Genomic DNA, 15,023 nt, shown 5'->3' with positions numbered 1-15,023 from the left:
ATGGAAAATGCTATCCACATCCAGAGAAAGATCTGAAGGAGTCTGAATATAGACTGAAGTATACAATTTTCTCTTTTATTTTTTTCATAGTTCTTTTCTTTTGGCCTGTTTCTTCTTGTACAACATGACTAATATGTAACTAACTATTTTTTAAATGATTGCACATATATAACATATTAAATTGCTTATCATCTTAGGGAGGAGATAATAAGGGAGGGAGGAAGAAAATTTGGAACTCAAAAAAAATTTTAAATGAATGTTAAAAATTGCCTCTACATGTAATTGGGAAAAAATACTATTGAAAAAAAATAACCATCTCATAACATTACTTTTTTAGGAAGTCCAGAGAAGCATAGCAGAAAGACTAGAATGAATCAAATGTATTGGCCATAATGACCTTGAGCAAAAGCATTGCACTTCAGAATCTTCATTTGTAGAACTGGGGGGCAGGGGTAGGGAGAGAAAAGGGAGAAGTAGTATTTATTGCAAGGTTATTTGTGAGGAAAAGGCTTTGCAAAAATTGCAAAAATATTATATACTTGAAAGGCAGCATAGTATGGTGAATAGAATCAAGAGTTCTTTAAAGAAGTGGGTTCAAGTTCTGTCTCATATAAATTGAATGACCCTGGGCAAATCATTTAACTTCTCACAGTCCCAGGAAACTCTTTAAGATTATAAATTGCAGAGCAGATGCTGATTTCCATTATTAAGAAGAATTCCTTAAAGAGATTTGACCATATGGATGAAATCACATTTGTGATTAATAGAGATAACATTTACACTTATTATTAACCTTAATCTATAAAATAGACAACCCTTTGCTTTATATCCTTCAGTACTTGTGACAATCTGTGTATTATTACTTAAAACTATTTTCTAGATTTTCATTTTTTTTTCTTATATATCTTATCTTGTCTTCCCATCTAGAAGAGCTTCCAATAGAGACCAGAGCATCCAATTCTTTTGTATATTCTACAACCTGTAAAGAGGATTATAATTTTAAAACCAAGACTTGAATTCAGATCTTGACATATAAATTTGGTGTTCTATCCCATAAGTCACCTGTCCATTTCTAATACTTGTTCATTAAACTATCAAGATATCTACAAATATGAAATCTAGGGAATATCCACTAAGAAGATGTTTTTCAGTGGAACTCTGAATCATTTGGAAAGCAATTTGAAATTACACAAATGAAGTGACTAAAATTGCTATACTCTTTAACCCAGAGATTCCATTAGTAGCCCTATGCCTTAAGGAGGTCATTGATGAGAAAGTGCCTATATATATATATATATACACATACACAAACATACATACACACACACACACACACACACACACACACACACACATTTATAGTAGCATTTTTTCCTGACAGCAAAAAACTGAAAATAGAGCACATGCCCATCAAATAGAAAACAAATTGTAGTACATGTATAAAATAGACTATTATGCTGTTTTTTTTAAAAAAAAATGATTGCAATGGCTACAGAGAAGCATGAGAAAATATAAAAATTGTTACAGAATGAAGTAAGCAGGGCTACTAAACAATATACACAATGACTACAACAATGTAAATAAAACAATACTCCCACACACAAACATTAAAAGTGAAATGTTGCAAAATTACAAAGAACAAAGCTGTCTCAGCAGAAGAGATGTGAAAAGACACTCTCATCCTTCACTCTTTTGAAGAGGTACACATATACTACACATTTTTTCAGAACTTTTTAAATGTATGAATCAATTATGCTGACTTTTTTCTTTTTATGTCTTTAAAAATGCTATTTGCCATATAGAATAGCTTTCTGGGAGCAAAGGAGGAAAGATACTAGTAGAAATTATGAAAATATTTTTAAATGATCAACAAAAGCTTATTTTTTAAAAATAAAAGAATTTTTTAAAAGAATATGCTTTAATAGTAATAGCTAATAGTTAATATTTAGATAAGTTACTATTTTTTAGACACTGTGCTAATGAGCATTATCTCATTTGAGCCTAACAGCAGAGAGGGGACCTCGAAGTACTGTTGTTTCCCTATTTTATAGATGAGAAAACTAAGGCAAATACTTGCCCAAGATCATACAGCTAATAAGCCTCGGAATCCAGATTTGTATTCAGGAACTCAGGTCTTCCTGCCTCCAAGCCCAACATTCTATTCAATGAGTTAATTCATTGTAAAGCAAGAAAAATATATGTGAAGCAATTATATCTGACACTTCATGAACCTACTTAGGATTTTCACGGAAAAGAGAGTAGTTAGTCATTTCTTTCCCAGCTTATTTTATTGATGAGAAAACTGAGGCAAAGAGGTAACTTGCCCAGGGTCACACAACTATTTTTGCTGCATTTGCTTTCCTTCCCTTTAATGTCTGAGACCAGATTTGAATTCAAGAAGATGAGTCTTCTTGACTTAGACCTTCTAAGGACTTCTCTATCTGTTGCCCCACTTTACACATACCATATACATATACTACATTCTCCGCCCCGCCCTCCCCCCCCCCCCCACACACACACTTACAGTGAAGCTTTCTTATATTCCTACAAACTGAAAACAGTGAACTTTTGAATTGGACCAGAAACAGAAAGTTTTGGAGGTACAAAAAGGCAACCCATTTCACTTGGGCCAAGAATTTGGAAATGAACACCACAAAAACTTGAATATCAAGGACACTAAGACAGATATACTACTAAGCTTCTGTATTTATAACACAAGTTCCCACTAAATAAGACCACCCACCCTTTACTCCCAAATCTTTAAATTCAAAAACTTCCTATGATTTTCTCCAGAACACACCATCACATCAGAGTTCAGAACATAGGATAACTCATTTCTGGAAGATAAGGGAGTGAACAGGAAAAGTTGACTGACTCCTGATCGACTCATTTTTATTACTACTAGAAAAAAATAAACCTGAAGGGCATAACATGACTGACATCAGATCAGCAGTGTGTTCTACCAATTAAAAAGAGAGATGGCCCCTAACCATCCTCTATCCTTTATTCTAACCTGTCACAGAGTTTACCTGAAGAAACATTCCTGATAACTACAAGTTAAATAATGAACTTCATGGACACTGTCAGCAACAGCATCTGCCAGAAAAAGGTAAGCTCTAAAAGATACTAGATAAGCATTGGGAAAATATGCTGGGAATTATATCACCACAGCTGGGTCCAGAGCAATGTCTAGCTGGACCTTCTAAAGAGAGTTTCTCAACAAACTGAAGGTAGACATCCTGGCCAATTCTCACATATTCTCAGAATAAAAAAAGAATCTTTGATGAATGCTCCCTGAAATATGAATTCCAAAATCACATATCTGCCTGGAAAGATCCCGTGATGGGGATAGCATTATCTCATTTCATTTTTGGACAGTACTTATTGTTTGAAACGTATCTTCCTCTAACTCCCATTCACTGCTGCTTCTGGTCTTCCCTTTGGAGTCATCTCTCATTAGCTGCGTATGTCTTGTTGAGTTGTGAGATGTAAATTCCAGGAAATGGGCTGAAGAGTCAGGACAAGAAAAGTACAGTACAAATAAGACATAAAGATTAGGGAAGCAACCACAGCAGAAATCAGGACAACCATCAGGTTAGAAACAAGGTAAACAAACAAATCAGAGGGCAGATACCCGAAGGTAGAGTAGGCGGGACAACCAAAGTCCATTCAAACAGTCAGAAAACCAGGTCTATAGGAGTTGAAGAAGCATCACAAGAGACCTGGTCAAAGGGCCTAGCAAATAACCAGCAAACAGGAATCCTTAAGAACTGTCAGATGAAAGGAGGTCCTAATACAAAGGCTGCCAGCTGCCTCAGCCTCCCTGTCTTTATTCTCCACTCATGCTGGTCAAAACAAATCTTTGCTGGGTCTACCCCTGAAAAAAGCCCTTACAGAAGACAACTAAAAATTACTTCTCTGGATAGTGAGAATGCAAGTGAGACACAAACCATTTTCTGACATAGTTTCCTGACACCACATTAGATGGCCTCTGTCTATAGTTCACATAAGGATATGACAAAATATTTTCTCCCCTCATACTAAAAAAAAAAAAAAAAAAAAAATTCTGTGAGCAATGCAAACCTAAGAAAGGTGGGGAAATAACATCCTACTAACTTTATGTCTTATCATCAAGTGGCATCTGTAAAATTATTCCCATTTTATACATGAGAAAATTAAAAACCTCAGAGAGGTTTTGTTTGACTTGACCAAATCAAAGTAAGTAGCTGGGCAAAAATTCTAAGGCAAGTCTGAAGCTAAGACCCATAATCCTAGCTGTGGCAGCCAAGAGAGAATTTCTAAAGACTTTGTCATAATTTTATCCAATTTGCAATCACTTATTAAGGGGTTTTAGTCTTTAGATCCAAAGGGCATTTTTCCACTAAAATTATCTCTCCCTCCTCCAAAAAAAAAAAAAAAAAAAAAAAAAAAAAAAAAAAAAAAAAAAGTCATACCAAGGACTCTGTGGCTAGTTTAGTGGGAGATGAAGCTTCAGAGGCCATAATATTTCATTTTATCAAGTAGCAGAGATTAAAAGCTATTATTGTATCATATTTTTGAGCATATGGGGGTGCTATCACATAAGAGACAAGCTCATCTGCCAAACCATTTTGCATTTAAAAAAAAAAGAAAGAAAGAAAAGAGAAAGATAACTGACCACAGAGATAGGGAAATGATACTTTGAAAGTCAGTAACAATGAGGTTTGAGAGATGGAATTGTGAGAACTTTTGCCTAATCACAGGGAAAAGCAACAAGACAGATTGGGAAAGACTTGGGAACCAAGTAAGTAAAGAGCCTAGCAATAGTAAGTTATCTGGGCCAAGTTTAATGCAAACAGAATGACTTTATCATCTATAAACAACAGGATTTTGCCATATCTGAAAAGCCGCAAACCCCTGGAGATTTACCACTGTCTGAAAGGGTATACATTGGAAGGCACATTTCCCCCCCAAAAAAGTTTTCATAATTTTTTTTAGGGCTAGAAGAAGAGATCATATTGCCTCACCACTTTTATTTCTACCACCAAGAAGACAGAATTTGAAATTATTAGCAAAGGATCACACAGAGTCAGTGGCAGTGCTGAAACTAAAACTCAAATCTATTAAGTTGCTTTGTTTTCTGCCTGACCCCAATGTTTCCTTATACCCAAAAATGTAAAAGTTCTTAAACTTCTTTATGCCTTGGACCTCATATGCAATCCAAGGACACCTTCAGAGAACAATGATTTTTAAATTCATAATATAAAACACATTACAAAGGAAAAGAATTATGTTGAAATAAAGATACATATTTTTCCCCAAGCAAGTTCATAAACCCTCTCAAATCTATCCACGAACCCCCTGAAGAGTAATTCTAGGTTAAGAATCTCTGCCTTAAAGAAATAATGGCTTTCATAATCTCAAAAGACATTGTTTTCTGACCAAGGTCTCAGTAGTCTCTAAGACAAACTTATTGTTTACAAATAAGTATTTTGAACAACATTCTGTTTAAAAATAACAGGAACAGATGATGAAGAAGAGGATGAATGTATGTTCTAGTCTTCAAGACTGGCTTTTATTTCTTTTCTAGAAGTACTAACAGATTCACAGGATAGCTGGAAGCTAGAAAGATACTTTAAAAGATCATTTAGTCTAAACAACCCCCTTGCTAAAGCCATACAGCTAGTAATATTGATGGGTTTAGAATCCCTATTTTCTGGTCCCGATACCTTGTCTCTCCTACCACACCACACAGTGTCAAGAATCTTTGAAACTTTAATATTTAAAGCTTTGTCTCAAGAATAACTTTTTTATGAAGTAAAAAGCAGAAGTTTCTATACCTCTCAGAGCAATACACACATGAAATTAAATTCATTTAGAGAGGGCTAAATCAATGTATCAATCAACAAGCATTTATTAAACACTTACAGGAAAGAAGGAAACAAGCACTTATTAAATGCCTACTATGATGTGCCAAGCACTTTGCAAATATTATCTCATTCAATCCTCACAACAATAGTAGGGAGAGTAGGTATTAGTACAACACCCATTTTATAGATAAGGAAACTGAAGTAAACAGAGATTAAGTAACTCAAACAGGACCACCCAGCTAATATGTCTGACACTCGATTTTAACTTAGGTTTTATTGACTCCAGGTCCAGCACTATATGTATCTACATTATCATCTAATCGCCTTATTACCAGGAGCACTAAGAATATATCAAATAATCAGAGTCCTCGATTTCAAAGAGCTTGGATAAGTATTTTCAAAATATATACAAAATGTACACAAGGTAATTTTCATAGAGTAGGAACTGACAATTGAGGGAAAGGAGAAAGCAGGTAAATCCCTATGTGTCCAGGCCACAAAGCACTAACTTCCACTTAGAAACCTAACTGCTGTTAGACAAACAACAAAGGGGAAGGAGGATAGAAATGTCTACTAGGTCTTTGAGGCAGCATTCATGGCTTCATTCAAGGTACCAAACAAATACAAAGCTTCATTTCCTGTCATCCAACACACATTTCAAATACTATCCCAATGCTAAATTTCAGTACTATGTAAGGAAGATAGCCAAGTAAAAATCTCCAGATGTTAAAAAAAAAAAAAAAAAAAAAAAAAAAAGGGTTTACATGAAGAGCAAGTCTTTTAACTAGTCAAAGAAATATGGGCCCCTGGTCTATTTTTCCTATGCTACCCAGACTGAAATTTTGTATACTTGAAAATGGTTCCAAGCAGATCCCAAGATAATCAAGAAAAAAATAAAAAAGAGGAAAGCCTCCAAAAGCCCTTGCTTTCTTCTTATGGGATCACACATGTTGGCCACAGACCTAAACCAAAAAGCTTCCTGGAAGCCCATCAAAAACATGTCAATACAGGTCAGAATGGACAAGAAGGCAAAAACTTAAAGGCATCGAAGGATTAATCTTTTCAAGTCTTTAAAACAAACACTTGTTCACTGGTAGGTATCTGAACTTGTTCTGAAAAGGACACCAAGGTAAATATGACTGAGAAATTGAGGAGGGTGGGAGGAGAAGGGAGCCGAATATAGCTTCTCCCAGTGTGGGGTGTATATTGACACAACACCAACTAGCTGTTACCTTCAATTCCCAAAACTAATAAGTAATCCTCCAAAACTTTCTCATGCTTTGGAATTAATTTTGTTTTAAATTTCAGAACAGGTTGCTTACTGAGTTACTTTTGTGCACATGTATAGAATGTCAAACATGAAGATACATACATGTTGCAACCTGCAAAAACATTTCCCAACAGGCTGAAAATCTTGGTGAAAGTTGCTTAATTAATAATATGATGCATCTTTTTTGAATGAGGTGGGAGAGAGGGGAGTTTCCTTTTAAGTGATTCTGCTTTTAGAAGGGTAATACATGACTTTTTCTTTTTTCCAGGGAACCTGCCTTTAAACAATCCTAGGACTGCTAGTATTGAAGCTTAAAATGGGTAAGGTCTTTTTTGCTAATGAAAACCATACTTAAATCCTAGTGCACTTGCTGAAGTTAACAACTTCCCAACTTTCAGGCATCCAAATGCCACAATTCCTCAGAACAATTGTATGACAGTGACCAAGTGCAACAAGCAGACCAAACAAAAGCATAATCGTCAAAAACTGAAGGAGTAATGAGACGTGTCACTGATTGTTCTGGGCAGTGCAAATCCAGACTTTAAGCCTTCATTAAAAGAAGGAATTAAAATAGGGAAGCTAATGAATAAAGTGCCAACCTTAGAGGCAAGAAGACCTGAATTCATATGTGACCTCAGATACTTACAAGCTATGTGACCCTGGGCAAATCACTTAACCTGTTTGCCTCAGTTTGCCTGTAAAATGAGCTGGAGAAAGAAATGGCAATCTACTTAAGCCTCTTAGCCAAGAGAATCCCAAATGGGATCATGAATAGTGTGACACACAACTAAAACAACAAAACAGGGAACTCCAGAAAGAAGGACCTGAAGGAGGAAAGTAGATCACTTATGAATATACAAATCTATCCACTTTAGATAGGCTTCTTCTGCCAGAGATCAAAGGCTTAGTCCCTCAATGTCTAAATCCTCCTCCTCTTCCCTTGTGTTCAACTTTTCAAAATCTTGAATATGAACTCTGGTTTTATAAATCCAAGAAGCAAATGTAAAACCATTGCACTTTACATTTCTCCATGAAGTTTTCTTCCACTCAGGGCATAAGTAGTTTCCTAGCTTCCCAATTCTATTTTAAACCAGAACTCTCTCTCAGATAGAGCCTAAAGCCCAAATTCTGCATAGCAGCTAACCCCACACAATAGCTATCCCTGATACCAAACTGACTTCAAAAAGAAAGTGGGTTAGAGGTAAGGAGAGAAGGAAAAGGGAGAAAAGGAGGAAGAAATGAAGGCAAGAAGGAAGGGAGGAAAGAAGGGAAGAAGGAAGAAAGGGAAGGCAGGAAGGAAAAAAGAAGAGAGGAAGAAGGAAGAAAGAGGGAAAGAGGAAAAGGAAGAGGGAAAGAATGGAATGAAGGGGTAATTTATTGTAAATAGTGATGACATTCAACTTCAGATCCCAACTCATTATTATAAGTCAACTGATACTGCAAATAGTCTACCTATCATCCCTGAGAACCCACATAAATGATGAAAAAACAAGTCACTTGTCTCTGTACAACTTAAAAAAAAAACCTTTATATTTCAGATGAGAGTTACCCTAGAATACAATTCTGCCAGTAGTTTCACACAAAGTAGCCACAACTTATCAACCACTTATTACATAAGTAGTTAAAGAAAATAATTTTTGCAGTTTGATGCTATCTATTTTTGACTTTATACCAGAGGCACTCTGAAATCTTCAAGGAAGGTCTATATAATACTCATTTACATCACAGAATTCAGGCAGCTCTCTCTTTCTCCAGGTTAACAATACAGACAAGATATAGGCAACAGCTTTCTTCTATATATACACCTTTAAAGATCAACATGCTTAGGTACATGAAAACTTCAGCATTTAGTGACTACACAGGGAACTTGAACTCTAAAACCCAAGCATTCCTAATCTAAAAAGACTGAAGAGTAATAATAACATGCATTTCATTCATATAATGGTAGTGTGAAAATACAAGCAGTCGTCTCAGCAATAGTATCTTAAAACTATGTTAGACTAAATATGCATAAGGACGCCAGCTTTGGGGGGGTGGGGGCGGGAGGAGGGGAGGAGCAAAGGAGGAAGAATTCTTTTGGATGTCTAGACAATGAGTTAAATAAGTCATAATCGGCCATCCTAAAGACTGTGCTGGTTTTTTCAGCATGGTGAACTTGCACTCCCTTAAAAGGAGATCTTTAAAAGAATGTGGGTTTTTTTTTTTTCCTTTAACAGAGAAGATTAAAACAAAATTAGCAGAAGCAGCAATAGAATTATATGCATCATTTCCAGACCTTGAAAGGCTTACCTGGCTTCGGTCTTTATCCACTTTCTTAAAACACTTATTCAATGACAAATTATGTCTCACTGAGTTTTTCCACCCCGTGGGTGCATTTGCAAAATATGGAAAATGTTCCAAGATCCAGTTGTATATATCCTTTACTGGTAGTCGCTTAGTTGGAGAGTCTTCAATGGCCATAAATATGAGGCAGCTAAAAGAATAAGGAGGTTTACAGTTGGGGTTCTGCCTGGCATCATAGGGCATATCAGAATGAGCAGGAGATGGGGGAGTGTCATCATCAATGTCCTGAACAGGGCTGACACTTCTGAGGACTGAATCCCCGAAGCTTTTTAGCAAGTTCTTACTCTCATGCAACCAGTTCAAGTTAGTGAGCTCTTCATCTTCCATCGCCCCCTTTTCTAATCGGATGGCAGGCAAGGCAAAGTCGAGGTCATCGTCATCATGAAGGGACTTGGACAAATCACTACTTCTGTAACACTGGCTCAGGCCACTGGAAACACTAATTCCTGAGCCCTCTGGCTTCTTACTGGGAGGCATGACTGGACCCATTTAGGTGGAGGTTCCTAGCAAAGTAAATTTGAGAGAGAAAAAAATAGCTGGTAAATATTAGAAAGTATATAAAACTAACTTCCTCCCTCCCTCCTTTCTTCCTCATCTCCACCCACATACTCCCCCTACATGGACATATTTCTTTAAGCAATGTTCACATTATTTTTCACATAAAAAAGCTAATAAATGGACGCCTTTGCAATCCAGAAGAGGCAGTGATTTTAAACAGGATAGCAACAATGACAATGACATAGGAAACAGTAGAATATTTACGATATTACATCATACACATAAACCATTAATGATAAAGCATAAATAAATAAAAAAATGAAAAATTTCACTCTAATCAAAGAAGAATCTCAACATGTTTCTGGTTCTATACTAAAATTCAAGTGACTTCCTCTCTTCCCCATGTAAGTTATTATTTTTTAATACCAAGATTTCACCATCACCAGGAACTAGGAAGAGCAAAAATTTATATTTCTATCACATGTTAGATTTTACAATACAATTTTCTCATGATCCTATAAGGTGTAAAGTTAGATTATCTGCATTTTACAGATGAGAAAACTAAGGTGAACATGATTTGCCAGATGACCATGTAATAATTATCAGAACAAGGGCTGAGGTCCATAAATCCTGAAAGTCAGGAGGCTCAATCATGTTGCTTTCCTGTGTTTCTCTGGTATCAATACTTACTTGATTCTACATTCCTCCAAATCCACAATAAATATTACTGAGGAAAGCAAAATAATATTTAACTATTTTATGTATTGCATTGTATATACATCACTGTACTTTCACATATGTATAGGCATATTAATACATACACATGTATACATATATACACATGTGTAAATGTAATACATATATATGTATTTATTTCCATTTCTGTGGACGTGTGTACATGTGTTATAGCTTAAGGCAATTATTCCAGATTAAGTTCAACTGTTCCCATTTTGAATATATCCCAATAATATTGTGATTAAACTGTAGTGCCAAGAGGGTACATCATTTGTAGTGCTTTCTTGGGTTTTTCTCCCATTCATAAACATGAAAATCTTAGATTTTAAGTATAGCTGCACAGTCTGAAGAAAAATGAGGAAGAACTACTTATCTGGACTGAAACAAGAGACAGATTTATTTCCTTAGGCAAGAAGCCCTACAAATGAAAAGGCAGTAACTTCAGGCATGTATGAAAGGAATTCAGAATCCATGGATTGAAATTAAAAGCACTAAGAAGGAGAGAGAGCAGAAGGACTACTAGTGACTTTAGAAGCCAGGAAGATGGATACATGTATTGCTACACAATTATATTTCCCTGGTTTTATCAGTGACCTAGAACAAGAAGAGTATAGTAAAATGGCAACTAAAAAAATATATGAAGGAGTGATAATTAGTTTCCAAAAGAATGACGTCCACAGATATGAAGTTTCTAAAATCGGACATTAGTTTAGAAACACAGCAGAAATGATGCACATGGACATTTGGATTGCTGTTTTACAGCTGAAAGACAGTTTGTTTTTTGTGGATGTGATTACTTTTTTAGTATGTTGTTTAAAAGGGCAAGGGGGAAACTCAAGCTATACATTTTGGACACACAAAATGCCAAAGCCTATTAAAAAAAAACCCAAAAAACAAAACAAAGCACCAAGAAATAGAAAGACTATCTGCAAGAGTTCTGACACTCAAAAGATCATCATAGGATTTGGATCTCAAGAGAGATCTTAGCAGTCATAGAGTACAACCTCCTCACTGAGGAAACCCAGAAAGGGGGAGGTCAAATTACAAAAGTAAGTAAATAGCAAAGTCAGGCCATAAACCAAGGTCATCTGACTCCCAAACTTGACCCAAGGATCTCTCCACTGTAGCAACATGTATTCATTGACTTTCCAAACCTAAAAGAGATCTCTTCCTCATCTCTTAACCCTTGGGATTTCTCCTATGGGTTTATTATAATTTAATTTGTATTAGAATTTATCTGTAGACAAATCTTATTCCTTTAACTAGCTCCCAGAGGCCATGTGGCTCTGTCTTATTTATATTTGTATCTCTTCCAGTATATTACATACACTGGGATTGGACTTTTGGCTTTGATGGAAGGAAACTCCCTGGATGAGGAAACTAACCAAAATGAGTCCACACCTTTTTCTGCAAGTCTACTCTCAGAGCTATTTAAAGCAAATGAGCATTTCAGTGACTTGACCAAGGTCACATACAAAGTCTGTATGTGACCACAGTAAAGCACATGGTAAGTGATTAACAGTTGGTTAGTTGGTTGTTGTCCTTTGTATTTGAAGAGGACCAAAATGATATCACTATGTTAGAATCAAGTTAGTGTATCTTAACTTGTGGCTGATCACACCAATTTGAGCTAGGAATGCTCTGCCACAGGTAGACACAAATAGTCCCTATGAACATTTGAAGTAAAAATGTTTACTGAATGACAAACCTCTTCCTGGCTTCAAGTTCTGCTCTCAAAGTACTACAACAGACTGCCTACCCACCTGCTACCCTTACCACACAGAGACACACATACAGGAAAAAGAAAGGAATCATAGTTTTATAGAGCACCTACAATGTGCCAGGCACTGTGCTCAGTGCTTTTCAAGTATGTTTTGACTTGATACTTAGAACAACCCTTTTACAGTTGAAAAAACTGCGGTTAAGTGACTTACCCACAAGGGTCACATAACTAGCAAGTGTTTAAGGACATTTATAAACTAAGATCTTCCTTACTCTAGGATAGGTTATCTATCCACTGTACCACCTAGCTGCCTACACTCAAAGAAGAGGCTTAATAACCATTATTTTGAATGAATGGGGGGCGGGGGGAAGGGGGGGAGGAGGAAGTAGTTATGGAAATACTTTTTTCTTCTTCAAAAAGTTTAACATCAGTTAAAACCTCAACTCTCCCTGTGATTTCAACAGTCTCTTCGCCCTCTTTGGATCTCAGTTTTCTTATCTGTAAAATGGGAGGAGGGATGGGAAGGGAACATAGTACCTAAAACCTCTACTATTCCTTCAAAAGGATAAGAAAGCTATGAGTTTCATCTGCTATTTTGAAAGGAAAAGGATAACACTAATGTGAAGTTCCCTAAATCAGGAAACAAGAATGAAATTTTTGTCTACAAAAGATACATTTTATTCCTGCTAAACAGAAACAACTAGAGTGGGCAAGGAAGGACTTCTACAATAACCTGGATTTTTTTTTCTTTATAATTAGATCAAATGTGGGTTTTCTCAGAGATCCTAGAGTTCTCAACAAATATCTGAATTTCTGATGAACAAATGTAACTTCCTATTCATCAAAGGGGAAAAAGCTAGATCAACTATTCTAGTTCAAGTCAACTTGAGTTCCAAATGAAAGTTTTATGTCTCATGAGCTTCTAAACAGGAAAATTATATCATGGCTGACAGTAAAGTAATTTAATTGCACTGTTGCTATGACAACATGCTGCTCTCTTTCTGTTTAATTTGCTTATTTGTCAGTAGCTTCCCAAAGGAATGAACAAGCTATTCTCCATGTTTTCTTTTGTTTTAAACAAACATTTTCAGAGGCCAGCAATAATAGTTTCTTTCTTTAAATGATACTTCAAAAATAAGTTTACAAAAATAAAGAGCAAGGAAGCAGGGTCCAATAACCTTGTATTTCTTTGCTTTGTCTATATTTCCACAGCCTTCCTTTTAGCTCCCCCCCAACCATTCAATCCACTACATATCTACAAATCATGCATTTTATAGCAACTGTGTGCAAGGCCCTTGACCTCTAAGATTGGTTTAAAACACATTTTCCAGAAACCACAGCTGAGGATTTTTCCATTATTCTATTCTAACTACAGCATTAACCAAATCTTTTCCCCTCCCTATTCTAGAGAAATGGGGGGGGGGGGGGGGAGGAGACAGAAGAAATAAGGAGTATGCAGTTAAGCAAACATTTTAAAATCTGCTGCCAATTAAGCTGTTCCACAAGATAAGTCAATAGTTATTCAATGGTGATCCCTTTAAAACTTTTTTTTGAATTATCTGTGTTATACCCTCCTTATTTTTTTATGCCTTGTTTAAAAAAAAAAAAGTAAACTGCTTTAGAAAAGCTTGTTTCTTGCCCACTTCTAAAATTTTTTCACAATAACTGACAGGCACATTAAAATGTTGAGCCCTCAACAGGTGTTCACTATGGGATTTAGAAAGGGGAGGTGGGAGGGAGGGAGAGGGGGACAGATATTTCAATAGCAAAGCTAACGGAGTCAGAGAGTTTGTGGGGCCAGGGGCAACTTCATTCCCACCCCTCCCTTCCTGCGCGCGCGCACACTCTGGATTCCCTTCTACTGTACTTGTCAAAAACATTTGAAGGGGAACAATGAAGGCAGCGATTGGCTGGGCTTAGAGTCAATCAGTCGTGTTGCTAGGAAACGGGGAAACTGCTCTTATTCCCCACACATAGGGCAGTTGCGAGCTCACATACCTTCACTGCTGGTCAGATGTCATAAACATTTTATTGGCCTTAAGGGTTGCATGTCATAAAAATAAATACAGCCCCCAACTTAACATGCACCCAAGGAAATCTGATAGAAAAGGGGGTACTTGGGCCTGGGTAAGTGAGTAACGTTTCAGGAGACTTATTCCCTTTTGCCTATGCCAAGGCTGGACAGTTTTGGTTTTGTTTATTTGTTTTTGTTTTTTTAAAGAGACAGAAAAAAAGCAATAATCTTTGTTAGGCGCATTTCTTGCTATCTTGAGGTCCGTTTTCTCCACCCCTATGCACCCCAGACTCCAGTGTGAATGACTGAGATCCCAGTCCTCGTCACACAATGCCAATTCTTGTCTGTTTCTGAAGGGGACTCTTTCTTTTTCTTTTCTTTCTTTCTTTCTTTTTTTTTTTTTTTCGGAAATCGAAGCAATAGGAAAACATCCTGTACGTCGGGTCAGGAAACTCTCTAGACCAACCAACTTAGCTCTGCTGGGGTTCTCTTCCTCACTTGGGCCAACCCAGCCGCATTCCGCACCCCAGAGAAAACATCCTTCCCTACCCCACCCCGATGCCCAGCTGCAGAGGAGTGAGGACCACCTTC

At 36.6% G+C, this 15,023-nt stretch overlaps 1 protein-coding gene and 1 long non-coding RNA gene across 9 annotated transcripts in view; one reads left to right on the top strand and one right to left on the bottom strand.

Moving 5' to 3' along the window:
• The window catches only part of FOXN3 (forkhead box N3), a 496,195-nt gene that overhangs the window by 266,022 nt on the left and 215,150 nt on the right, over positions 1-15,023 (bottom strand). For all 8 annotated transcript variants that reach the window (XM_051977428.1, XM_051977426.1, XM_051977427.1 and 5 more), the window contains one exon: positions 9,409-9,965. In XM_051977428.1, the coding sequence (XP_051833388.1) occupies positions 9,409-9,951 (543 nt within the window). In that variant the 5' untranslated portion in view covers positions 9,952-9,965. The remainder of the gene's footprint in view (positions 1-9,408; positions 9,966-15,023) is intronic.
• Positions 3,116-14,884, top strand: LOC127549422 (uncharacterized). The gene is made up of 2 exons (XR_007950594.1): positions 3,116-7,439; positions 12,012-14,884. It is a non-coding gene; the product is annotated as an uncharacterized LOC127549422 (long non-coding RNA).

Source organism: Antechinus flavipes, chromosome 2 (genome assembly GCF_016432865.1).
Source record: "Antechinus flavipes isolate AdamAnt ecotype Samford, QLD, Australia chromosome 2, AdamAnt_v2, whole genome shotgun sequence".
NCBI lineage: Eukaryota > Metazoa > Chordata > Mammalia > Dasyuromorphia > Dasyuridae > Antechinus > Antechinus flavipes.
This window is presented reverse-complemented; position numbering and strand designations above follow the sequence as displayed.